General features: G+C 33.6%; 7 protein-coding genes across 17 annotated transcripts in view; 4 read left to right on the top strand and 3 right to left on the bottom strand.

Annotated features, from left to right (window-relative positions):
* The window catches only part of LOC109600475 (mushroom body large-type Kenyon cell-specific protein 1), a 113823-nt gene extending 101841 nt beyond the window's left edge, over positions 1–11982 (top strand). For 2 of the 7 annotated variants that reach the window (XM_020016628.2, XM_020016634.2), the window contains exons 6-14: positions 1730–1836; positions 1933–2182; positions 2238–2496; positions 2554–2711; positions 2769–3130; positions 3418–3753; positions 3810–4122; positions 4306–4526; positions 5118–11982. In XM_020016628.2, the coding sequence (XP_019872187.2) occupies positions 1730–1836; positions 1933–2182; positions 2238–2496; positions 2554–2711; positions 2769–3130; positions 3418–3753; positions 3810–4122; positions 4306–4526; positions 5118–5425 (2314 nt within the window). In that variant the 3' untranslated portion in view covers positions 5426–11982. The remainder of the gene's footprint in view (positions 1–1729; positions 1837–1932; positions 2183–2237; positions 2497–2553; positions 2712–2768; positions 3131–3417; positions 3754–3809; positions 4123–4305; positions 4527–5117) is intronic. The other 5 variants (XM_020016631.2, XM_049967488.1, XM_020016632.2 and 2 more) reach the window with 5 other exon arrangements.
* A 200-nt stretch (positions 11983–12182) lies between these two features.
* LOC109600472 (RCC1 domain-containing protein 1) lies at positions 12183–13426 on the bottom strand. 2 transcript variants are annotated; one of them, XM_020016624.2, is made up of 4 exons: positions 13057–13167; positions 12867–12968; positions 12496–12807; positions 12183–12447 (listed from the first exon to the last, which is right to left on the bottom strand). In XM_020016624.2, the coding sequence occupies exons 2-4, from the start codon at positions 12889–12891 to the stop codon at positions 12287–12289; spliced, it is 498 nt and encodes a 165-aa protein (XP_019872183.2). In that variant the 5' UTR covers positions 12892–12968; positions 13057–13167; the 3' UTR covers positions 12183–12286. The 2 variants fall into 2 exon arrangements, with proteins under 2 accessions (XP_019872183.2, XP_019872181.2); XM_020016622.2 differs by having other exon boundaries at positions 12496–12794; positions 12867–13426.
* Positions 12274–14543, top strand: LOC109600471 (ADP-ribosylation factor-like protein 3). 2 transcript variants are annotated; one of them, XM_020016620.1, is made up of 3 exons: positions 12274–12361; positions 13869–14129; positions 14183–14543. In XM_020016620.1, the coding sequence occupies exons 1-3, from the start codon at positions 12356–12358 to the stop codon at positions 14459–14461; spliced, it is 546 nt and encodes a 181-aa protein (XP_019872179.1). In that variant the 5' UTR covers positions 12274–12355; the 3' UTR covers positions 14462–14543. The 2 variants fall into 2 exon arrangements, with proteins under 2 accessions (XP_019872179.1, XP_019872180.1); XM_020016621.2 differs by lacking the exon at positions 12274–12361 and adding an exon at positions 13394–13518.
* An 841-nt stretch (positions 14544–15384) lies between these two features.
* On the top strand, positions 15385–16684 carry LOC109600469 (luciferin sulfotransferase). Its single transcript, XM_020016618.2, has 4 exons — positions 15385–15587; positions 15640–15739; positions 15798–15957; positions 16012–16684. The coding sequence occupies exons 1-4, from the start codon at positions 15389–15391 to the stop codon at positions 16525–16527; spliced, it is 975 nt and encodes a 324-aa protein (XP_019872177.1). The 5' UTR covers positions 15385–15388; the 3' UTR covers positions 16528–16684.
* Positions 16685–16780: 96 nt separating this feature from the next.
* LOC109600470 (luciferin sulfotransferase) lies at positions 16781–19027 on the bottom strand. Its single transcript, XM_020016619.2, has 4 exons — positions 18759–19027; positions 17936–18035; positions 17722–17881; positions 16781–17535 (listed from the first exon to the last, which is right to left on the bottom strand). The coding sequence occupies exons 1-4, from the start codon at positions 18952–18954 to the stop codon at positions 17017–17019; spliced, it is 975 nt and encodes a 324-aa protein (XP_019872178.1). The 5' UTR covers positions 18955–19027; the 3' UTR covers positions 16781–17016.
* Positions 19028–20922: 1895 nt separating this feature from the next.
* On the top strand, positions 20923–22229 carry LOC109600468 (luciferin sulfotransferase-like). Of its 2 annotated transcripts, XM_049967491.1 has the most exons (6): positions 20923–20936; positions 20995–21206; positions 21260–21356; positions 21413–21593; positions 21652–21772; positions 21824–22229. In XM_049967491.1, exons 2-6 carry the CDS (start codon positions 21017–21019, stop codon positions 22210–22212), a joined length of 978 nt encoding a protein of 325 aa, XP_049823448.1. In that variant the 5' UTR covers positions 20923–20936; positions 20995–21016; the 3' UTR covers positions 22213–22229. The 2 variants fall into 2 exon arrangements, with proteins under 2 accessions (XP_049823448.1, XP_019872176.2); XM_020016617.2 differs by lacking the exon at positions 20923–20936 and having other exon boundaries at positions 20950–21206.
* Positions 22230–22282: 53 nt separating this feature from the next.
* On the bottom strand, positions 22283–26450 carry LOC109600473 (uncharacterized). Of its 2 annotated transcripts, none has more exons than XM_020016625.2 (7): positions 26291–26450; positions 24475–24693; positions 24188–24418; positions 23604–23958; positions 23360–23549; positions 22588–22917; positions 22283–22528 (listed from the first exon to the last, which is right to left on the bottom strand). In XM_020016625.2, exons 2-7 carry the CDS (start codon positions 24686–24688, stop codon positions 22448–22450), a joined length of 1401 nt encoding a protein of 466 aa, XP_019872184.2. In that variant the 5' UTR covers positions 24689–24693; positions 26291–26450; the 3' UTR covers positions 22283–22447. The 2 variants fall into 2 exon arrangements, with proteins under 2 accessions (XP_019872184.2, XP_049823447.1); XM_049967490.1 differs by lacking the exon at positions 26291–26450 and adding an exon at positions 24849–24871.
* Between the last annotated feature and the right edge of the window lie 152 nt (positions 26451–26602).

Below are 26602 nucleotides of genomic sequence, written 5' to 3'. Positions count from 1 at the left end.
TTTATTGTTGAAACAAATGCATTGTTGTGGCATTCAAATTGTGGTAATTTTTTCGTCCAGTCTAGTGTTTTGCGTGCAGACTGCATATTAGTAAATATTAAACTTAAGGAAGCGGAAATTGTATACTGTTTTATTTAAGTTATACCATGAATAAAAGATTCAGCAATGAATAGAAGGCTGTTTTTTATCGATGAAGATATCAAATAGAGTCGACTGCCGCTGCTCTATTGTTGATTATATTTAAATGTCGGTGTGAACAGCGAATAGAAAAAGCGCCGATGACGATTTCCCCAATCAAATAATTTTGACGAACGAATTAACGTGCTCACGTGCCGCTTTTGATCTGACCAATTTAAACGGCCGCAAAAAATAACCGCTGCCGGCTCTCGGCTACGTTTTATCTATTACGGCGAGTGTTTTTATCGAGGTGGCGTCCCAGAAAACAAAGGCTTTCCAATTTTCACCGGTCATTCGATGTTTGGACATGATAAGTGGCCAGTCGAAATATGCAAGAGGTCAACCGGAATATTCCACTTTCAACAAATGGGTTTTTCGTTGCTAGTAAATGCCATTCTGAAAACACTTTACCAATATCATATACGACTTTAAATAGTCCCATTGATGGTTTGGAAATGATTCAGCGCACTGTAGGAGAAGTAAATACTATGACCAACTAAGTTAGTTAATTAAAATGACAATTATATTGTTTCAACAACTTGATTTACTTCGATGTTCCTTGTTATTCTTTTTCTGTGCAGTTCACTAACCATTATCTGCTGAGTCGCAAATTTAGAGGTCACCAAATTTATTGACAAACACCACAATAAATAATTTATGTTGATGAGAAAAGAATCAATCCTTAGATAGTACCCACTGTGCTGCATTGGCGGTTTGTCCAAGCGAGGAGAACAAACTCCAGTATGTAATCTTAGCTTATGCTAAATTGTTGTTTAGAAATTAGTGTCAATGTATTTCTCATAGAGGCAAAAATCACTATGTGGGACAAGGGCACTAGAATTGCATTATCTGTCTTCTATTTGCGGTGCAGTGACAGGTCAGTACTCATACAAATACTCAACGTATTCTAATTATAATTTTTTCGTCTGTTACAATAACAAATCGTTGCTTATCTTGTACCTACCAATTATCATCAATGATTTTATACACCTAGTTATCAATAACTTAAGTAGTACTAGACGAGGCCTTGGCAAAGTTTTATAAATTATGTCTTCATTAGGGTATAAATGTTTTTTTCTTGATCCTAGAGTGCATTTTTTTGATAAATCAAATCGTTTTAGGCATTATAAAACAGATTCATCCGGATTTTTTGAATGTGACAAATCCGGGCCTGTCCAGGTTATATATTATACCGGCAATCGACCACATGCAAATGCAAAACAACTTACATATCAACATTCATTATCGCTATTATTTGGCCTAGCTTACTAAATTCACTGATTAATGATGACTGAACGACACCATTATTTATTTGTAATTTGTAGGGCCGAGTCCCTTTTTTTATCACGATGGACCGGCCAGGCTAAATGATGTACGAATGAGTTTGCGATGCGTAATCGGATTGTACATGAAAAAATGTTTTCGATGCGTGATGGAGGACTGAATAAATTATGTCCGACATATTTTTACAAAACCTAGCGGGGCATTTGATGTTTATTTATTTTATTTGTTCCTTGGGCTGAACCGATCTCTCATAAAGCTATAATTTCAGTTCTGATTTTAGAGCCAAACCTAGAATGTCCAATGTAGCAGGCAGAAGAACATACACCGAAGACGAACTGCAGGCGGCCCTCCGCGACATACAGTCAGGCAAACTAGGTAACTATAATTTTCAATTTAACTAGCCTGTTACGCCTACAAAATATTACCAACAGTTCATTGCTAATTATCCTAAATTTATCATAATTAAATCAGACTCGAATTCGCCCTCAGGCACCAGGAGAGCGGCTGTTATCTACGGCATTCCCAGGTCGACGCTCAGGAACAAAGTGTACAAGTTAGCGTTGGAAAAGGAGCGGGAGTCGCACCTTAGCAGTTCGGCGCCCCTGAAACTGGACGACGAAGAAGCCATGGACGATGACAAGGATCTCTCTGGTGCGGAAGAGGAGAAGGAGGTGGAGAAAGCCCTTCAGGGACCTCTCGTCACTGTCCAGGACATCATAAGGTAAGTACATTCGTTTCATTGAAGTGTATATATAGTCTAAGTTGTTCCTTGTTAGATTTTCCAACATGCAGGAGCCTCCCGAAGCTTACAAAGCCCTCCTGGCCAAAACGAAAGAGAGTTCGGAGCAATGGCATGGACTGGACCATCCGGAAGTAGCACCCTACATCCAGACCCTGATTTTGGCCTCCCAGAACCTCATAGGCAACCAGAAACCTCCCGATGGCGTTCTTGGTCAGTTGCCCAATCTGAAGAACCTGATCGCCGAGGACCACTTCCTCAAAATGCAGCAACACAACAACGGTGATAGTGAGAAGGTAGGACTAATAGTTTTTAATGTAACAAGTAAAATATTAATTGAAATTTGTTGACAGTTGCTGTCGAGGCCGAGTCCAAGCAATTCGGTGATCACTAAAACGGACAAGTCCAAATCCGAATCTGACATGGAAACAGACGATGCGCCATCAAATGTGATACTCAAGATTCCGTCCTTTAAACCGACGACGAGTAAAAATGGTAGCGACATCTACAGGTAACGCCCAAATCCGGCTAAACGTTTCATCATCCAAATAAACGATACTTTTTGCAGAAGTCCAGTGGAAACGGGGAGCATGGTCTCGCCGCCGGTCACGAGCGAATCCGGATCTCCGCCCATCCTGCCCGCCGTCAAGAGCGGCCTCATTCTCAAGGACGTGAAAGACGTGATCGCCCAGACCATCAATCAGAAGTTCCATCAGTCGTTGCAAGACCCAACAGCGGCGGTACGTCGATCCATCATCGAGGTCGATTACAAAAACGCCGGTGCGTACACGCCGCCCCTGGGCGCGCCCGCCGGCCTTTCCGTCATCAAACAGCAGCCGGAAATCAACAGGTCGCAGTACCAGCCCCAGCCGCCCAAACCCCAGCAACCCTCCGGGGCACAGGGTACCACCACAGGTGGCAAAGGTAAAGGTAAATTCAGACTGATGCTTTTGTAAGTAGATAAGTATGATCATTGGGGGATTGGTTGGGGGAAAAACAATTTTAAAATTAAAGTAAAGTTAACAACTAATTTATTTTTTAAATAATACCTCTGATAAAACTGCTTACACAAATAATCAATTTGATAAATATGAAGATATAGTTTAGAAAATGAGTTTAATCACTTTCATCATTAAACTGAATATGATTAGCTCATTTTTATTGATAATAATTTTAATTCATATTTATGTATGTTTATTATAATGTTATGTTTTTAGGAACACGCCCAAAACGTGGCAAATACCGCAACTACGACCGAGACAGTTTGGTGGAGGCGGTCCGGGCTGTGCAACGTGGTGAGATGTCGGTACACAGGGCGGGCAGCTACTATGGCGTGCCCCATTCCACCCTCGAGTACAAGGTGAAGGAGAGACACCTGATGCGCCCAAGGAAAAGAGACCCGAAACCAAATCCGGTCGACGAGAAGATCGCCAGCCTGAAACAGAAGGACATGCTTAACTCCCAAGACAAGTTGAAACCGGTGGGGATGAAGCCGCCTCAGAAGTTCTCGCCTACACCCACCAACGGCATGAATCTGCCCATGTTCGAACAAGGTAAATAGTTCTAAGTTGTTGTGGTACGTTAATAATAATGTTGATAATGTTGTTAGGTATGCCCGGAGCCCTGGCTAGCTACAACTCGCCGTTCCCCTTCTGGCCTCATCCAGGATTTCACCCGTTGCCGCTTTCGGCGGCGGCGGCCGCGGAATACAGCCGCAACCCGGCGTCCTCCCCGTTTCCAACCAGCCCGGAGTTTTTTGCGTCGCAAATGATGCAAAAGCTGCAAGATGAATCCGGTAGATTAGGGGGACAGCAACCGTCGCCGGGCGGCGCCCCCGCTTTGGCCAAGAGCGCCCGTCAAATGGCGGAGTCGTTACTTGACGGTACCGGCTCCAACGGCTCCTTCCTGGACGGGATCATCAGGTAAGGCATAATTTCGGAGTAAATGTGGGCACTACGAATGCACTCTATTTACTGGCCGATTTTTTATATTTAAGGCAAAAATAAAATATCAACAATAATTTTTACACAAACTGTGAAAGAAGATCCGTTCATAAAGACCTTCACAACCGATGATAAAAAATATTTTTGATAATTTATTCTCAGATCGAGTTTGGAATCGGGGGTGCCGGCTCAAGAGGACAAATCGGCGGCCGAAGATAAGAACGTGGCGCCGGAGAACATGTCGAACAAAGCGCTGCTGGACCAGCTGTGCAGGAACAGCCGACTGACGCCGCTCTCCAAGCCCATCATGACGGTCGACACGGCCAACAGTTCGGGGGACGAATCTTATAGGAAAGGTGCCAGTCCACTCAATTTTGCCACAGGTAAAATCTTCATCCAATTTTTCAAAATATGGTGGAGGTGCGATTGTTTGGAAAATGGTGGATGCGACAGTATTACTAAATATTGAACAATTTTGAAAAGTGCACATAAATTGTTTGCATAAAATTTTATTCAATTTTTCAGTCACTTATGTATAAATCGATGGATACTCAACTGGAAAAATTATTAAATTTATAAAATTTCCCACTAAATACACGTTGATATATGTATGTGCACAAATCTAATTTAATTATATTATATTTACAAAAATTTTATCAATTCCTGTACAATTTGTTTGAATAAAAATATTTACAAAATAAATTAAATTTTGTATTTGTTTAAAGCACTTCAGTTAAAATTTTAATTTAATAATAAATTATATAAAATCGATTTTCAAAACTACATATTCATAATTCGGTGATGAAGTTTTTAGAATACATTTATTCAATTTATATAAAAAATATTTCAATTCATCAGGGTTTAAAATTGGATACAAAAATTAAAAAAAAAATGTACTTTAACTCTGGGAAAAACCAAGTGTGTTATTGTCGGAGCATCGATTAAAATTTTATAATTTTTTTGTTTTATTATAGGAGGCAACACTATAATAAATCACGACGACGCGTTGTCGCGTTCGCCGCGCCAAGACAAAGACAGCAACTCGATGCACGCCATCGAGCTGTCGAACGACTCCAACGACTCACACAGGACGTCCGACGCCGCTAATTCGGCATCCGACGATAGACAGAAAACGACGCCGCCACCGCCTCCCGCCCGCATCTACCTGAAACAGGACCTCGTCAATCCGGACAACCTCAGGCCGGAGATGCTGGTCCGGTTCCCGGACATGGGCGATCGCAACGGCGTCGACGAAACCGGAAGCGACACGGAGAACGACTGACACCAGCCCTGTCTGTAAGTGCGACACAAAAAGATAACTAATTTTGGAAACCAAGAGATTTTTTATGGACATAATATAACACGAAGAATCGATGGTTGTATGTGAAATATATTTTTCCGAATGTGGCTGGCAAAAATTAATGGTGACGGAAGTGGTGGACTGCGTGGGGGAGGTTCGTTGCGTGGCAGGATAGCGGAAACTATTGTGCCAAAAAATTGAGTATGAGGTCGAATTTTCGTAGGTTATACGTTTCGTGTCTTACAAAAAATTACGCAAAAATCAAACTCTAAATTATGTTTCGGATATTCAGAAAAAGAAATGATTTATTAAATTGTCTTCCAGGTTCAAAATTTGTTACACAACCAAACCAACATTTTACGTACATTAAAAACTAAGCAATTTTTGCAAAATGTTTTGTATGACGCCAATAAAATTTATTTAAATCACACAATGAAGCCTCCCCCGGAAGATTTTTACCAAGATGATACTATCGATTAATTTTTGACAGACTATCGCATAAAATCAAAACTCTTTGACGGTATTTGTTGAATATTTATTTATTGTTTTTTATTATATTAACTAGTATAGTATTTTATATGCATCAAAGCAGTATTCTACTTATTAAATAGGTGTTATTCATCTAAAAAAACGGTGTATTCATAAAAAAATTCTCGTCATTCCTGTTGTACAGTCAAACAGTAATTTTTACATTCCAAAATTTAGTAAATTTATTTTGGGGACGCACATTGGGGTTAATTATAATATGCAGAAGTGATACATTTTTAAAATGTTATGCTAGATCAAAATTTTATATTTAGGTTTTTGGATTAGCGGTTTTTATAAAAATTAATTAGAAAATTTGTATTTTTCTAAACATTATTTAAAATTACTATATTTTATAACTAAAACATTAACAATATTTTTGTGTCCGTTCATCTATAAATTCTTGATTTATACACTCAAATGATATATACACTTAGAGTCAAAAATAGAATAGTATAAATTAATTTATCTAAAACCCCCCATTTCTCAAAGCATATCAACTTATTATAAGAAATTCGAATATTTTAATAACACTTGGAATTGGGTAAAATACAAAGCGTGAAGTCAATTTAAATACAACATAAATCAAAATATTAAACCATATTTAAAATCAAAACATCACAAACGTCATATCTCATAACTTCTATATCCTGAAAGCATCACAATTGTTGAACCCTCGTTCAAATTAAAAACAGTGGAACATTCCTAATGTATGGTCCAAATTATACAAAATATTCCATTTTTATTGATATTTAGTTATTTATACACTCACCTGTATATAATGATAAAATTTGTGCGATGTACCTAAGTAGATTTTGTATATGTGTAGATTTAGATAATTTGAAATTTTTGTGCCTATTGAAATAATACATGTGATAAAGCAGTTTTAAATTGTTAAAAAAAGTTAATTGCCCTGATGTACGGTGCCCCAAAGGACGATTGCATTTATCAAAACCAAATCCTTGACTGTACGTTTGACTGTACGACAAATATATGTTAATTAACTGTTCAATGTGTATTTGGCATGTCCAAGATATCATTAATGTATTCTCTATGTGTCTTCAAGTGTTACAAATACCTCAGATTTGTATAAAAAAGTCACAATATATGTTCGTGCGTAATCTAAATAAACTGCTTTGATGATGAATATGAAATGTATGGTACAAAATCAATTTAACAGCTTCAGATCTCATACGATTTAAGATGTCCGATGAAATCAATATTGTTTACCGAAATTATCGTATGTTTTACTAAATGAATTATTAATTACCACTTGGCAATATAAACTATCCAAATTGCATATGATTTCTGTACCTTAAAAATTGATTTTGTGCACCGTTCAACCCATTCGGGGTAGTATAATATATCCCAGAATTGAAAAATTATATCTATCTGTGATTTATCAAAATTTTTTGATGTATATTTTCTCTAAAAATATCTTAAAATATTATATAAAATTTAAACAATTAGACTTAGAATTATTGATATAAATATTCAATATGTTTCATTGGAAGATTGAGGTGGATTTTGAATCAATTTTCCGATGATGTGTTTTTGTTTTTTCATATTAACAATTTGAAGTGCAATTAGATGGTATATACATACATATATATTTACATCAATATTAAGTAGTATATAAGATATATTAAAATATATTATATATTTGAAAAAAGGAAGCTATTTTGTTTTTGAGAGATAAAAGATTGAGGTAGAGTTATAAAAAAAGCTTTCCCCCCAAAATTTTACACCCCTTTTCAACAACCGTCAAACTTCACAACCATACCGTAAACCAAACCAATGCCGACAGTTCAAAAGCCACATCTGACAGAGGAAAGTTCAACCGTATCACGTTGACTCAAGCTTTGATCGATTCGTTTTTGGATTTTCCTTATTGTCAGGTGTGGTCAACAAATCCAAACCAGATTTACAGTATAAAACACACATATTTAAGTTGGACCAAAATCGCCATATGTCTGTATATATACAAGTGGTATGCTTTCTTAAATACATATCTATTGAAGGGCGGATGTAATTTCTTGAACGGCAAAATTTCTCTCGAGCAGACACCAAATTAAGTTGCAGAGGTTTTCACAGGAAAAAATGCAGGACTCGATTCGCAGTGTTTCGGAGATTTTGTCCGTTTTTCAACATATAAAAAAAACATTCCAACCATATATGTGCCAGATTTTTTATTACAACAATTAGAGTTGAATAAAACAAAAAGAATTATTAAATGATTTGTGATCTCTGGTCTAAAGATAGACGAATAGATCATACAGATGCATTTTTTCTAAACAAAAAAAAAATATAAATAGGAATACGTGTTATTAGTTTTTCGAAGCCGTTGTGCTTCCCCAATTTAATGAAACGTAGATGTAAGAAAAACACTGTTTTTATTAATAAATGTTTGTGTGTTTCACTTTAAAGCGCTTGCGCAGTTTTTGCAATCGACCTTTCGTTGTTTCTGAAAATCTGCAAAAATGTACCAGTCCATCCGAAAGTCACGTTCGAACTTATCGTAGAAGAAATCTGCGTATTACCGACGTTCACGTTTCGTTAAAATTCGTGCAACCAAAATTTCAGAGCTTTAATTATTGTGAAATTGAATTCCGTTAAGTTATTTTATTGATTGTTGTGGTTGAATTATATTGTGTGCGGTCATTCTCGTGAAACAATGCGCAAATTTCTTTTCATGTCTTCTCCAACTCGGTTTAGTCTTAAATTGAACGAGCGTACATTTTTGTAGACCACTATTTTTGGCTTCTAGTTGTACCGAATGAAATTATACCGACGCAGTGTTTCACAAATGAAAATCTCAGTGCAATCGTTTTTCTAGGTAGTGTACAAGTTCGTTTGAGTCATTTTCCGGCGTGCGACGTCGGTGCGATACTCCCGTCGAGTTTCACACCGATTTGCCTCGCCCAAGTTTTTGATGTGATATTTTTTTAAAGACATTTTTTTAACTACACGCGTGGTCCAATGTGTAAATTTCTACAATGTATCAGAATAACCTTAAAGTATACGCAAGATATATTCAAGATATTTTTTATCTACGTAAAAATCTCTCTACTAATAAGTTTTGCTTTTGGAATAAAAGCAACCATGTTATGAATAAAATATTAACTGTTTTCACGCCGTGCGTCCAGTGCGACGCATGTGCTATTTTTTCTCTATTTTTACCACTTATGTTATCACCAGATGAGTCAGTATTTCGTTTTTTTATTAAAAAATATTAAAAGGACCAAGGTCTTTGATTAATTTATTAGAAGAGTAATCTTATCATTCCACATTTTTAGCTTTTTCACAACTATAAGACTATAGTTTTTATTCCTAAATATATTTTTACATACACATAATAATTTTAATGATTTTTATATCAATCGTATTTGTTAAATATTTTTAGTTGCTTAGACGTATGTAGGTACTACTTAAGTTTTTTTTTTGCTTTAAGAATACCTTGTAAATAGTAATTCAGCACACTCAGTGTTAAGTGACCGCTGAAAGAATTTATTAATGAAGTTGAAATGTTGTTTTTTTGTTTATATACTTTTTTCTTTATAACAGGCAAAACCATAATACATAACAATAGTCTAACAGTTATCCCACAAATGAACCGATTGATGAGGTACAGAAAACATGGAATCATGTTTTTTGTGAAACTTGTTTTAATTTTGTTGCAATATTTCGCTAGCTGTTAAAATGTTTGGTGCATTTTCGTCCAAGTCGTTTTCTGCACCGAAATGAGAACTTGGGAATCATCAACAGACAATATTTATAAGAAATAGTATTAAATGGAGTATATCGATCTGTATTAAATATTGCCAGTATTATCAGAATCATTTCATTTGCTGCAAATTACATTTTGATTTATGAAATACTTGAACTATATTGACACGAATGAGTAATTTAAATACAACACCCTCACATTGTTACAGAAGCTCAATTTGTCTGCTGATGTTCCTAAATGTATTTCCGACTATTTTCTCGTGTAGTTTATTATCTAGCTCAATTTTTGAAAACGGCTCGATTTTTGATAATTGTCGTAGATTTTTACAATTGTATACTTAATAGATAGATAGATATGTCATGCATTTTGACAAATACAGTACAAGGTTAGTTTTTAAAATATCCCCCACTATTTAAGAGTTTTTTTTTTTGTAAATGGTACACTAATAAAAAAAGGTGATGGCACTCTTTCAGAAGGAACTCCCTCTTTTTGTTGTCATGTTTTTCGATGAGGATTTATGGCTTTCATAAAGTTTCGCTTTCCTTGAAAACGTGATAGCTGAGAGACGGGAAAAATTCTGGTTTAACAGACATAGTTCTTAAGTAGTACATAAATATTAGCGTTTAGTAGTTTTTACAGTTAGGATGCTCCTCGAAAGTACCTCATCAAATCGGTAGCACAATACAGGTTCAAACTAATTCATAAACAAACACATCATGGCATATTTAAAAAAAATAATAAATATATGAAAAATTACAAAACAGTCTAAACTAGTTACATGAATTAAATATATAGTATTAATTTCTCAACAAGCTTTATTAAATGTGTTTTTTATTGTTTGGCATTTTCGTTTAAAAATACTGGATCACCAATAGAATTTATAACAAATTAAAAGTATCTAAAATGTTGCAACCCAAAATATAACACTTATTAAACTGGTTTATTTCAGTTTTGTCCCTATTAGGTTTATGAGCAGTACATAATCAAAAATTTGGTTGATTAGATTTATAATTTTTATTGAAAGCCCTTTATAATAATATATTGTAAAAATAAGTAGAGAATTTAAAGCACGCAACACCAAATGTGTCTTCTCACTTAAAAAAAAGGTATACAATACGTTCTAAAAAAGTATGTCCCGTTGTTAAATTTATTTTGGAATGCACTATATATATATATATAATCTAGTACTCAACATTATTTTGTTTCGACTTATCGTTAGTTTCTCTCTAGTCAAAATTGTGCTTGAAAATTAGGAAATTATTAAAAAAAATTAAAAGTTAAAAGTTAATGTGATTGGAATATCTTAAGACTGAAAAAGACTTTTTAAGAGTACGCATGAAAAAAAATTAAGATTAGTTAAATGCAGAGCATAAAAAGAACTTTATACAATTTTTGAAATATGCCATAAACTCAAAAATCTGTTTTTCGTTTTTTTGTTAATACACAGGGACCAAAAAGCTAATTAACAGATCCATATCCAAGATATCAAAAGCTAAAAATATCGAGAGTTTTGTTGATTCGTTTTTTATTTTCTATTATGAATTTCCAACAAACCTTTTGTCTAAATATTAGAAAATGGTGCAATTTTTTATTTATAATTTTTAAAGACTTATATTTGGCAAAACGTTTGTTGTCCGTTGTATAGTTATAAATATATATTGATAATTAAAAAATATTACTTTATTTTATATAAAATGATTCAATTCTTTGACAATATGTTAGAATTAAATTGATTTTGCACGGAAGCTGTTTTATGAAATAAAACACTTTTCGTGCCTAATATCTCATATTATAAAAATGTGACTAAATATTGCCTTTTAGCCTGAATATATTATATCAATCTGTTGTATTCATATGTAATGGAAAAAATTACAGATAATACGCATACTATACGATGAAATTAAAATGCTAAAATAGTCTTTGTTGGTTTGCTGAATTGTTATCGAAATTCTAGACATCTAAAAATGTAATTAAATTTATTTTTTTACTAAATTTTATCGTTTTCTTAAAGTAACAACACAACAAACCAGGGAAATACACTATCTGTTATTTTTTCTACAATACGACGTATTACTGTTTGTAATAATTGTGACTTGTAACATCATGTTTTATTATAAAAGTTTGATGTTTGAACAATATTTGCTTTGTGGGAAATTGTTATTTTCAGAAAATATTTTAAAACCACAAAAATACAAAAAAATACCATACACATTGTATATTTATAATGTAATTCTGAAGTATACCAGTATTTATTATACTGTGGAGTACATTAAAATGTTAAATTGTGTTTTATTTTTTAATTAAAACCCTTCCCAAAGTTAATCAAAACAAATCTATTAATAAGTGTATCATTTACATTTAATAAGTCAAAATCTATATTGATAAAAATGGAATTGCATAGACCCAATGACTAAATATTTTATAAGGCCGCAGTAACAGCTGTTCTCCCCACGCAACTAGATGATAACAAAGTGAAATGAAACGCCATTAAATGTTTAATCGTCATTTATATTGATTGCTTCAAGTGTAACTTTATAAACTATGCAAACAATCAATATACCCTATTTGGATGAACAGTTGTGTCTAGTATGTCAATGGCTTGAGACGGCTGTACTCCAAGGGCCACAAGTAATTCCCGATACGGACTCAGTCGTAAAATCATGCAGGTAAGTGAAACTGTGTAGGTCTTCTGTCAGAGAGTTGTTGAGTTGTTTGTATTTATTCCAACCACAACCATACAATTTATTATTATCTGAAACAAACTGTTTGTGAAAATTTCTTTTTTAAAGCTTATCAATACCTAATAGAACAACAGTATGTTTACTACCACAAGCAACATCTAGAACGTTTTCTTCTTCGGGAAAGTCTATGAGGGTAGGCGTAGCCATGACGGCAACTTCGTCAGTCCTTTCTGAGGCTTGGATAAGACCAAGTTGTCCATTACCATTCCAACCCCAAGTGTACAGGTCGCCACATTCGCTAATTGCGCAGGAATGCCAAAATCCTGTTGAGATTTTTGTAATTTTTAGTCCTGCCAGGGCTTCAATAAGCTGAAGTTCTTCTTCATCATCCAGTCGACCATGACCTAACTGACCCCGGCTAACAACATTATCTAATTTATTGAGTGAATTTTTGAAACATTTAATTGTGTAAATAACATATATGTATTACCTTCCTCTTCCAAAAGAGTATACATTCCCAGCTTTATCCAAAATGAGACAATGTTCACTTCCACATTTTATATCAACAATGTTGCTATTTTTAAATTTCAACCTAGTAAAAACATCATTATAAAACTGGCCATTGGTAGTATACAGTACAAATAATCTGGCACCACATTCAATCCTTGAAACTTCCTCACCTTCTTCCAAATTTATGTTAGACACAACAGACATACTAGGATTTCCATTTAGGTCAATTTTAACTATTTGCCCAGTCTTCAACAACATAATAATTCTTTGATCATTCAGAGCTAAGTGCTTAATTTGTTTGTCTTTAATTAACAAATCTAATTGACTTTCGTTAATTTCCATGCCATATACTTTCAATTTCTCCTTAGTTTTAAACAAACCTAACGAGTGTGTGAACCACATTTTCTCGACGACTTGGCCCGCAAAAACTTCACGAAACTCATCGACTAAACTTTCGCTTAAAGGCACCTGCCCGTATAGATTAAAACCACGAAAAAATAGGGGCATTTTATTGATTATTATAAGCGTTTGTGTTGACATCAACAACGCAAAGTTATACAAGTGTTCCGTACTATTGACGGTAATTTTAAGATTGTATATTAAGAAGATATTTTTAAAAAGCCATTCTAATGGTGAGTTAATGTTTGTTTTACCGTATTATTGATTTAAACACTTATAAATAGAAGTAAGTAAACATAAAATTGGTAAAAAAATTGTCGCATTTAGAGGTTAACGTCAGCTGGTTGTCATAGTAACACAGAATACCAACCCTGTGTCATTGTTACTATCTCTAATATATAGGCAACTAAGACAACAAAGTATACTACTATATTTAATATACAATAGATTCAACTAATAAAGACATAAAAAGTATAAATCATTATTAAACCCCAATTCATCCGTTTTCCTCATATTAAAAATACATCAGAACTCCTGTTCTTATTTTCACCTCAATGGTTTGAAAATTTTTGATAATTTTCAGGGTTTATTGTCTATTTTGAGAAAACTCAGGGCTACACCCGAAAGAGAGCTGAGACTGCTACTATTAGGCCTTGACAACGCTGGAAAGACCACAATACTGAAGACCTTAGCTTCCGAGGATATATCACATATAACTCCTACAGCTGGCTTCAACATAAAGTCGGTGGTGTCTGAAGGCTTTAAACTTAACGTGTGGGATATTGGAGGCCAAAGGAAAATCAGACCCTATTGGAAGAACTATTTTGAAAATACTGATGTCTTGGTAAATCTCACACTTAGCTAGGTTTAACACCTTCCCTAATATTTCCGTTTTAGATCTACGTGGTGGACTCCTCTGATAAGAAGCGTTTGGAGGAGACTGGAATTGAATTGTACGAACTATTGAGCGATGACAAATTAGAAGATGTGCCTCTTTTAGTTTATGCCAACAAACAAGATCTTCCTCAAGCCTTGACTGCAGCTGATTTGGCTAAGGCTTTAAATTTACCTTCTATAAAAGATAGAGCTTGGCAAATACAAGCTTGTACTGCTATTGATGGGACTGGTGTAAGAGATGGCATGGAATGGGTCTGTAAAAGCATCAAGAAGAGATGAAGTTTTTAAATTATATGCACTTTTCATACATTTACAATGTACTGTTCCGTCCATTATAATTTAATAAATTATATTATGAATATTTTTTTTAATTATTTATATTTATTTATTGAATATTTTTGACAATCAGATTTAAGGCATAAAAAATACATGTTATTTTGAGCAAAATTTCACTTTCGGTTTCACCGGAAAAATTATATCAACTTTGTTATTTTCAATAGAACACCCAGTATATTTTTAAATTTTTAAATTCTACAAGTAATTGCAAATAAAATGGCGCTACCATGTCCTATATCTAAAGTTAATAGTTTTTGAGTTATTAATTTTTTCTAAAAATTATGACGGATGATGGTCTAACTCCCATCTACCAACGTATATGCCAAAAATGAATTTATCAGCTTCACTATGACTTTGCAGACATTTTAATTTTGATTTTGTTCAAAATAAGTTAGAAATTTCAAGTCATAACTGACTTGAAATTGCTTCTTCTAATTGCTATAAATATTTTAAATCAATAACTTTTTCCATTCTTCATAATCTTCTAATAAGGTCGTAATTCTGTACACAAACAACTAAAAAATTAGTGACCCTACTAAGTTGATGAAATGATAAATCAACATTTCGCTTTTTAATGTTCCGAATAGACTACAGAAACTTACCAGCGATATCCGTCCATAAACAGGTTTACGGACCAACAAAGCAATTATGAGAATTGCATGAAAAAGTATTGCTTTTAAAGTAGAAAGCAGATTATTTTGGGTCCCCGGATGAAATGGAAATTTCTACGGCGTTCAGTTCCACGATATAGTTCCTTTAATAAACATCAACAGAGAAAGTGCTGTAAGTAGTCATATCACGATACATTTTAAAATTATATTTAATTTTTAAGTTTTTTAATTATTTGTCACAAATTTCAGTTGTTCGATAATGACGGGATTTACAGTGAAAGCAGTTGAAGGTGAGAATGCTCAAATAGTTGATAAAGCGTTTGGCGTTAAAAACTCTCTGTACGAGTTTAATCCGGGAAAATGTCTGTTACCTCCAAGTCATACTCTATTTGCACAAAAAATCCTCGATTCTGAGGTACGAGAGGACGACGTTTGGCTTATCAGCTTTCCAAGAACGGGTGTGTAATGTACTTATTGGTCGTAAATTGTGCGTTAGTGGCTGTGTTTTAGGTTCGACATGGTGCCAAGAGATGATATGGTTGATTTGTAATAACTATGATTACGAAACTTGTCAAAATACACCCCAACAAATTCGAGCCCCTGTAATCGAGTAATTATTATAATAGTCGTGATTTATTTGTGGAAAGTTGAATTGTCTACAATTTTAGATTGTCATCTGTACTTTTTCAACACAAAGAATCCTTAGATAAATTATACAATTGTGTTGATACAGTGGATTACGTTGCAAGTATGCCTTCTCCAAGATTTGTAAAAAGCCATCTACCAATTGGGCTGTTACCCACCCAATTAGATAAAGTTAACCCTAAGGTACAGTATTTTAATTTATTTGTTGGTAATTCATGACATATCTTACGTTTTTAGAAAATTGTAACCTTGCGGAACCCCAAGGACATGGTCATATCTTATTACCACTATTGCAGAATGTTCCACAACATAGACATAACTTTCGAAACATTCTGTGATCTATTTATTAAAAACGCTTTACCTTTGGGATCAGTTTGGGACCATTATTTAGGGTTCTGGAACAAACGCCACGAGGACAACATCCTGATCCTAAAGTACGAGGACATGAAGAAGGACTTTCCAAAAACGTTGAGACAACTTGCTCAGTTTTTAGAGAAAGACATAACCGACAAAGATATTGAAGAAATGAGGGAATTTCTGAGCGTCCAGAAAATGAGGGACAACAAAGGTTGTAATTTGGAGTGTGTCGTTGATTTTTGGAAAGGACCTGATTATTACAAGAAATCAGGAGAGCACTTCATCAGGAAAGGAATCGTTGGGGATTGGAAAAATGTTATGTCTCCAGAACTTGCTGCTCGATTTGATAAGTGGATAGAGGAAAACACTACTGGAACAGGATTAAGTTTCGAATAATATTTTAATGTATATTTTATTGTTGTGTTAATTTGTTTGTTGTTATTTGTTGAAACATTGTTATAACATAAATTTTAAATATGGAATTTGGCCTTAATTAATAAAATTTCTTTTAATATGTATGTATTCAATTTATCAATAAAATTATATTAAATTGCTTTGTTAATTTAATTGGTAACATAGAAAATGTTTAATTAAATTCATGTTCGTTATTCTGAACCTGAAGACGCATGCAAAATAAAACAGCTATAAGTCCTATTTATTTATTATATTTCAACGATATGGTAAACTTTGAAGTTTAATATTTATTTGTATTATAATCAATCTATAAACATCACACATCTAATATAGACTAAAATACTGAACTAACACCTAAATCATATATTAAATTTTGTACCAAAGTATTGAGGTAGCAAAATCGAAGAGAACCAGCACAATTTGTACCTACAAATTATGTCAGTTTATTAACTATAATCGATTTTTAAAAGTTTATTCGTCGAACGTCAAATCTGTATTTCTGGTGTTTTCTTCAATCCACTTGTCAAACTTCTCTGATAGCTCTGGCGACATGTAGTTCCTCCAATCACCAACGATTCCTTTCCTGATGAAGTGTTCTCCTGACCTTTTGTAATAGTTGGATCCTTTCTGCTTATCTATGAAACCTTGCAGGTTACATCCTTTGTTCTCTCTCATGTTTTTAACGCTGAGAAAATCACAAAGTGAATTTATGTCCCTTTCACTTAAATCTTTGTCTAGATGGTTTGCTATTTTTCTCAGCGTTCCTCTAAGATCCTTCTTCATGTCTTCGTACTTGAGCACTAAAATGTTGGTTTCGTGTCGTTTGTTCCAAAAGCTCAGATAGTGATTCCAGACGGAACCAATGGGAAGGGCATCGTGCATGAAGAAATCGCAAAACGTTTCGAACGGCATGGACAAGTTGTGGAACATCTGACAATGATGATAGTAGGACACGCACATATCTTTTGGATTCCTTAACGTATAAACAACCTGAAACAACGAAAAATGACATACATACATATAATTTGGCATTACGATATCAAAGTCAATGTTAATAACCGTGACACCTCAAGAACTTTCTTCCGAGAGTAAAAGTTATCAGAATTCAGGTCAGTATTATGGTAAACGTAAATACTTATCGTTGTTATGCAACAGATCCTCTGCACTTAAACTTACTTTTGGTTTTATCTTGTCCAATTCGGAAGGAAGCAACTGGAGTGGTAAATGGCTTTTAATAAACCTCGGCGAGGGCATATTTTCCACGAAATCTATGGCGTTTGATGTGGACAATAGATCTTTTATGGAGTCGGCAAATTCATAAAGAACAGTGGACATTCTAAAAAACATCAATTAATTAAATTTTAATTTTATGTTTCTTTGTTGATCTTACTCTATAAGTGGAGCACGGTACTGCTGTGGTACTTTTTGGGCCGTTTCGAAGTCCAGATTGTTTGAGATCAGCCAAATCATCTCTTGGCACCAAGTGGACCCTAAAATTTATTACGGTCATTAATAATGCTAGTAATTTGTGTTCTAACAGGATTTAATTTGAATTGGAAACAGTATAATTAAAAGTATCATATATATTTTTTTTACACGTAAATAATCAAATTATTATACAATAATTAATTATAAGTATTATTGAGAATTTTATTAAATAATAAAGTTATAAAAATAGCTATAATTATCAAAAAGTAAAACAAAATTAGCATAATGTAACGGTCAGTTTTTTTAACTAATTAGGTCTTGAGTTAAATTAATTAATTTTATATTGATCATGAACTTTCTCCGCGTTTAACATTAGTCATAATATTTTATGAATTATGCAATTCCACAATAAAAGAAATAGAATGGAATAAGGATATTAAAGTAATTATTTTATTCTTAATTAACAATTAAGTTTTGCAATAAATTTTATTATAATTATGTTGAAATGTGAATTCAATTTGTTAGTTAGTCTTACTATTAATTTTAAAACTAATAAAAATATATATGAACTTTAATTTTAAACTATTCTATTATTTATCTTTATTTCTACTTGAATATAATAAAAAATTAAATATTAATATTGCCAAAATAACATAAATAATATTAACTTTTTAAGTATTAAAATTATCCGTATTAAATTATTATTTATTGTTGAAAAATTGTCCATTAAACTCAGTTATCTTTATTAATCTATTTTTAGTGGATAGTTTAGTGAATGTTCCTACCTGTCCTAGGAAAACTTATTAACCAAACATCATCCTCCCTAACAGTCGCATTCAAAATCCTTTTGGCATCGTCAACAAAAAACGGTGGCAATAAACACTTTCCAGGAAATTCGTACAAGGCATTTTCCACACCGACAATCTTATCAAACTTTTTCCCGTATTCACCATCAAACGGTTTAACAACCAAATTCGACATCTTCGACACTTGGTGGAATAAAAAGAACACCCGTCTCTAAATCGCGTTCTAATGTAAGATACTAAAATGCAGTTATGGTGGAATAGGAGAATAGATCTTTTAAAAATTTCACTCACGCTTGTCTTAGATAAGTGGGGATTTTTGCCAACGTAATCTCGAATCGATTTGAAATTCAGACTCTACTTTTTATCGCTAAGTCATTAGAATTTCGCAAGATTTATTAAATAATATCGCCAGAGGAAGGAAGTACCCAGGAAATTTAATGTAAAGGTTAAGGCTTTTGTGGTCATTGTTTTCGTATCTATATTTATTCAGGTTTACAGATGGACCCTGGAAATTTGTTAGGTACATAAAATAAAGAATTTGAAAATATGACGTATTGCTAGATAAATCAAAATAAATATTACAATTTTAATGGTGTTACGCTTTGATGAATGCGGGTACCAGATGACAAAAACCACAAAGAAGAACATAAAGGTTGCTCTTTGGAGCACATTTTAGAAAAAATGTGAGAGGGACTTAGCTTAGGTGTTTTCACCTTTGTCATGTCTCTTGTGAAGTTTCATTTGAACAATGAGTAAAGGCGTAAAACTAAATCGATGTTTGTGGCTGTGACACGCACGTAATCCTTATACAACATCCGCACATCTAAATAAAGATAAAAGTGGTTGTACCACGTGAAAGTTTCCTGATTTCCCAGCAAATCGGCCATACTGACCACAAATCATGCGTTTTCGTTAATATGCAGAGAGATTTCAATTTCCCAAATACACGGGGCGATCAACTAGAGACTATAAAAAATAATTTTTCTTAGTCTCCACTGAATAAATAAATAAATTAAACGCCGTAAACATCCGTTATACATACAAATTATAGAAAGCACACGACATCCGAACGGATGGCATAAATTCTTCTTGGAAAGTAAAAGTAGTATTGGTAGTTGTTAGCGATATAGATTTGTAACTTTGGTACCACATTTCGGGTTTCGGGTTTATATAATGTTTTGCGATGGGTGCATGTCGATCACAAACTTCCGGGTTTAAGGACCCAAATTACTGAATTTGATTGAGGATATTTCATAACGGTGTTGTTTTCATTTAGAAACACTGTTCATGATCGTAATTGGTGGAAAATTTTATGAATCACTCAAATTAAAAATACACCTAAAAACCAGTAAACATGATTTCCTGCTGCGGAACTACTCGGTTGTGCAAATTTCATGGTTCATCGAATCGATTTATTGTTTATTTATAAAAGTAATTCAAGTGAACTTGACAATAAACTGAATTACTGCGTTTATTACTTTTAATTTGATTTATCTTTATACACATAAATTGAGGTTGAATAATATATTTATTTTTGGCAAAATTTCAATTTTAAATTAGTAAAAGTTGCACTTCCGAAATTGCCAAATTTTAGTGAATTAAATAAGTAAAAAAAATATGCATCACCAAAACGGGTTATGCACCTTTGTCGTAGCTTTCTCTCACTAATTTACGACATATAAAAGCCACACCGTATAAACATTTATCCCATCGATTTGTTTTTGCACATTTTTGCAAGACGAGACATGAAAGTTGCACAACACTTTCACTCAACTTGCATATTTATAACAAGAGTGAATAAAATGCCGGTTTCCATAAAATGCACACTGAAAAATAGACTATGACAATAAAACAAACAATAGGTGTGTAATAATTTATCAGTGTTTTATAATACAATAAATGTATTAAGAATTATAATTACGAGTAAGAATATACAAATTGTGTGAATTCCTTAATAATTTTATTAACTTCATTTAATATGTTAATTATTGTATTGTGTTTTAATACAAGATTCTGTAACAAGAGGAAGAACCTCAGCAGGAATCAAAGCTGAAAAACACAAGGCAAAGTAAATTTCAATTACCGGTTATTTGTTACAATTCAGAAGTTATAACATTATATGCTGCAAAAAGAATTTCAAGGTTTTAATAAAAAAGTGTACTTTACAACAAATAAATATAAGCTGAGCATACTTATATAATTTACTCCTTTTCAGTCTCTTAAAAGCAAAAGATACAATGGTGGGCCAAACTAGTACAGATGAACTGGCAAAAATCCTGAACGAAAAGTTCACCAATATATTTCGTCATGGTTACGTGACCGTAAAAGGTGTAACAATGCCCAAACGGTTCGAAGAAATGCAGCAGGAAATTGAAAATTGGAGTGTCAGTGAGCAAGACGTGTGGATTTGTAGTTTTCCCAAAACTGGTATGTAACACTACATCTCTCTAACACTTAAATTAATTTTATTTAACATTCAGGAACCACCTGGTTGCAAGAAATGGTTTGGATGATTGTTAACAATCTTGATTTTGATGCTGGCCAGGAAAATTTGGGGCACCGGTCACCGTTTCTTGAGTAAGAGTGTCAACAAAATGTAAGAAGCAGAAAGACGTTTATTCTGTTGATTGTAGGGTTACATCATTGTTTGACTACAGACAGTTTATGCAGAACAACAAGGACTTTCGTCCACCTCCCTTCATCCAAGACTCATTGGCCTACATTAAGAGTAAAAATGGTCCTTTGTGTATAAAAACTCATTTACCATGGACCTTATTACCAAGAGAAATACAAACTGCAGCCAAAAAAACAAAGGTAAAACCTTTAATTAATCAACGACTCATATATACAATCATTTTGTATATGATTTAAGATCATATATATTGCAAGAAACCCAAAGGACACATGCGTTTCTTACTACCACCATGCGAAAATAATGGAAGGCTACCGTGGAAGTTTTGAGGAGTTTTACAGGTTGTTTTTAGCAGGAAAACGTAAGTAACTAAATTTGTTCTTCACTAAACCCAAACCAAACACATTTTCAGTATGCTTTGCGCCATATTGGCAACACGTACTTGGCTACTGGAATCGCAGAAGCGAGCCCAATATTCTGTTCCTCCAATACGAGGATCTGAAGAAAGATCTACCTAAGGAAATTCGGAAAGTCGCCAACTTCCTTAACAAACCTTTATCGGACGAACAGGTGGAAATATTAAACCAACATTTAAGTTTTGAAAGCATGAGGAACAATAAATCGGTCAATTACGAGATGATTCAAGAGCTCAACAAGAAGTACAACTTGACTCAAGGTGAGGGGATATTCATGAGGTCTGGACGAGTCGGTGATTACAAGGCGCACATGACCGACGAGATGATTCAACAGTTTGATGAATGGACCAAGAAAAACACTGAAGGAACTGGTCTAAATTATTAATTAATTGTGCTGAATTTTATTTTCTAACTAAACTCATGAATTCCTTTGCACATTTGAATAAAACTTCGAATTAAATTTATTAACCTATATTGTACAGTAAAATTACAAAATAAATGACCTATGGTTTTATTTTTCGCTCGAATGATATGCTTTGGGTACATCAAATGCACTGATCACTAACATAAATACACATATCACTTGAGCAAGAATTGTTTAAATCAAATTTTGGGTACATTTACAACTCATTGTGCACATATTCAGTTGTAACTTTTACCTCTTCTATGTGGAAGTCGTGGCATTTTTCTGAGTACAATTTCTGGAACAATGAAATAATAATTAACATCAAAGTTGATCAATATAATAGCAAAAACGTACCTTACACCTTTGATTGGAGTTTACGATTTCATACAATGTCCAAAACGGTGTACCCGTATGCCCACTGATGAACCAACTGGCAATCAAACTGGAACCTTTGTAAAGCATCTTTTTCAATTCCGGCAATTGCACAGGATCATTTTGATTCTCTTCGTTCACCAAACATATTACGTATTTGTCACAGGCTGGTACATTTTTGGCAAATCTGTATGCTCTGTTCACCCTGGCAAGAGGCTCAATTATTTCCAAATTAATGGTGTCAGCCAATTTGTCAGATAATTCTCTGGGGTTGTTTAAGAAGCCAGACTTCTGGGACAGCTTATACATATCCTAAAAATGAAATTTTATTAAGATTTACATCATCCATTTCAAGTTGTGACAAAGACTTGGTCGTTAGATAGATTACATTTAATTGCAAGTGTAAAAACATCTTGTAATTATTTTAATTTGCCTATCCAATTAGCTCATACATCAAAATAACCGTTACAACTATGATTCTTCAAACAGCTATGTTTCATTACATGTATGTAAATATTTACTCTTCAGATAGAGTTTGTGTGACTAACAAGTGTAAAGTCGGCTATCATATTAAGTACTTGTACCTTACTGTATATTATCATTACACTCTTATAATTGCACTTATTAAAGTAGTTACTCCTTAGTGTAATTGAACTCGTATGTCATTAGCAACAACAAAAACTTGACGTTTCTTGTAATAAGAAGCATATTATCTTATAATGCACATACAATTAAGATTAAACCATCAACAAACCTGTAAGTATTCAACTGCTGGCTTGACGTATTCTTTACTGTTAATCTTAAAACCCAGGTATTGTTTGGACACGTGGTTTACAATGGATGTTATAGATTCAGTAGGTTTATTCAAGTCCACTTTTACGTTCGTTGGGAATCCTTGTTTCATCAGGAAGGCGTTGGCCACCAGTGGTACTGCGCTCAAGTACCTGTAAATTATTGTTTAAGTTTCATCAACATGTATGACTTAACGGTATCCTTACTGTTTCTGTAACGTAGGGTCCGAAATGGCCTTTAAAATAGTCGCCAATCTGTCGGTGGCCATGCGAATCCAGTGCTTTCTGAACGAGTGGTTCTCCAGCATTTCACCAAATTTATTGTAGTCGAAGCGTCCCTTTTCATCCGTAAATATATTGAAGATTTTTTCTGCGCCCAGCATGTTTATCAGCTGCTTTCCGATGTCCGAGTGGAGGAAGTGGTCGAAGTAGATGTGGATTTTTTCTAAAATGGGTGGCATCAACGACGAATGTCCCGAGTGGCTTCTGGCTCGTTCGTCAGCTTCGGGACCAACGAATGAACCCACGCTGGATAACAAAGTAGGCAGTAACTGCAGCATTCCTGAAACATCAAGGAAACTTGTGAAAGCAGCCCCGTTATCCGCTTCTATTCAGTATTAAATTACAACCTATTGTTTTTTTTATAATCCTTGATGTCTTATTTTTATTGTTACGTGTGCACTTCTCTTAATTAAATTTCTTTGATTCGCTGATTCTGGTCAATTTATTAATTTTATTGTATTGCAAAAGTGCTTTGTTCATGCTTGGCTACCGCCCAAGATTTGCGTTACCTTCTCCCAAAGGATTTCCTTCGCCGCCGCCGCCTCCTTGGCCGAAGAGCTGTGTCGCGGCGGAAATCATGTCGACCACGTTAAGAGATCCTCCCTTAGTTTTCCTCGAACCGCCTTCTTTCACGGGTTTTTGGTAGTCATTGTTGGCGGCGAAGAGGTTCACTGCACTGGCTATCATTGATGGATCCAGATTCGATAATAAATTGGCAGCATTTTCGGGCCCGATGTTTCCTGTAAATTAAACCCTGTTTAACGTAACCACTAAACAAAGTCAAGGTAATGTTTACCTAGAAGGTCTCCTATGTGTTTAGCGCCTCCGTTTTCAAGAAAGCTGCTGACCATTGAACCGATGTTTTGAACATTTTGTTCCTTTAATACGGCCGACGCCGCTTCCGCCCACGGATTGGTGTCTTCGCCGTCCACCTCGTTGTCATCCAAAGATTGATAAGATCTTTGGACTATTGCTAATGTGACTAGAATGAGTAGATATTTTCGAAGCATCTTAACTGAAAGCAAAAGAACCAAAAGAAACTTATTATTTATAAAATAATATGAACTTTGGAACGTGTCATTTTGTCATGACGTTCCTTTAAATGCCATAAATATTAAATTATGTCAAAATTCTAATTTTTGAAGATTTTCATTTATGTGTTTGGCTCACCTTACTTTAACTTGTTTGGTTATAAATATTATAGCACAGACTAAAATATGAAACATTACTAATTTATATTGTAACAATTACAAGTGTGTTATATTCTGATTAGATAAGAATATTTAATCAAAAATCTAAGTTCGCTTTGTTTTATATTCATCAACTGATCTAAAATTAATGTAAATAATGTTCAACATAACAAAAGCTGCATAATCCTATTTATTTGACATTGGAAATGTTCATATAATTGTAGGTATTTTCTTAGATACAATCCTTTCACTATAGAGTACAATGTGCATTAATAAATTATTCATATTGTTGCTGTGGTATGAAATAACATTCAGGAATATTAAATATGTACTGTACTTGTTAAGAAAGCTATTTGTTTTTATTATATTTATGAGTAAGGATTATTAGAATTAAAATTTATTATAATATGGTAAATTTATGTATAAAATATTGAGGAAGTTAATAAAAAATGATATAAATTTCTTAAATCTTTGTAAGTACAAATTTATTTATTAATTTTTACTAAAGTTCAAGTTTATGTTCTGCAAGTAAATCCGGTACCAGACACAAAATACTATAACTAAGATATCTTTTGTTTTATGTTTTTGGCATTGAATATGAAACGTGTTACACCTGACTAATAAAATAAATTATTATAGTTTCAAATGTTATTTTTCATTTTTATCCATGTCTTATCACAATTTTTTATTGTTAGTACCACCTAAAGGCACACAATTTTCTGATAAAGTGGTGCGACCTTGCTTTAATTATCACTTGAAACTTCGTTAGTGGTGCTTTTTAAATAATTCATAAACAGGATAATTTTTTAAAAAAGTTTGATAATGGGTATTTGTAGACTTAATTACTTGAACTACAAATTTATTTAAAATAATTATATTTTTAGTATAACAAGTATAAAATTTTTGGTAGTACCCATAGGTAGGGTGTGAAGGAAGGAAGTTAATTTATTGCAGGAATAAGCAAATTAAATAAATTTAAATATAAATATTAAATTTTATCAGAAATTTCTTATAAATTAAAAATTATTATATGTAAATGGTTCTTTATTAGTTAATAAAATAATATTTTTCAAAAAATATTTTTTTCATTATTTTCTCTTCTTATAAATGGTATTGGTATATTTTAACATTTTTATTTATTTGAACTGACTCCATTGACAAACAAGTATGTATATAAAAATTAAATGTAATTGTGGTTATTTGAATATTAAAAAAACTGTAAACTCTTCAGTTCTAAAAAACCTCTGTACAAAATATACTTTAATTCATTTTATTCCATTCCAAAGCCATATTAAGAAAACAGTTCTTATGTTTAATCAAGTGATTTGTAGTCAGTTCACAAAAACATAACGGGCCAGGAAGATCCCGCAAAGACTTTAAATCCAAACTTGAACGTACCTCACAAAATTAATACCAACCCACCTTTTTTTTATTAATAAAACACTACACTTGCACGACTAAATGCACTGTACAAGTTCAGACTGACATGAAAAATTCAACAAATTCACATGACTCGGTACACCGTACCACAAGAGCCGTATCTTCGTGCGGTTCAACGTTAACTGTGCCGGGCTGCAGGTAAACCAAACAGTAACGGTACCCTACAACGGTGTTCGCATTTAAGTCACCTGACTCAACCACTTGGTCCTTCGTCAGTGGTCCAAATGGCTGACGGTGAGACGCCAATGATTATCAATAAAAGCTGGGTTGGGGCCAGTCGGCTGCCGCATGAAT

This window comes from Aethina tumida, chromosome 5 (assembly GCF_024364675.1).
Source record: "Aethina tumida isolate Nest 87 chromosome 5, icAetTumi1.1, whole genome shotgun sequence".
Taxonomy (NCBI): domain Eukaryota; kingdom Metazoa; phylum Arthropoda; class Insecta; order Coleoptera; family Nitidulidae; genus Aethina; species Aethina tumida.
Note: the sequence above shows the minus strand (reverse complement) of the source record. Positions and strands in the feature narration are given on the sequence as shown.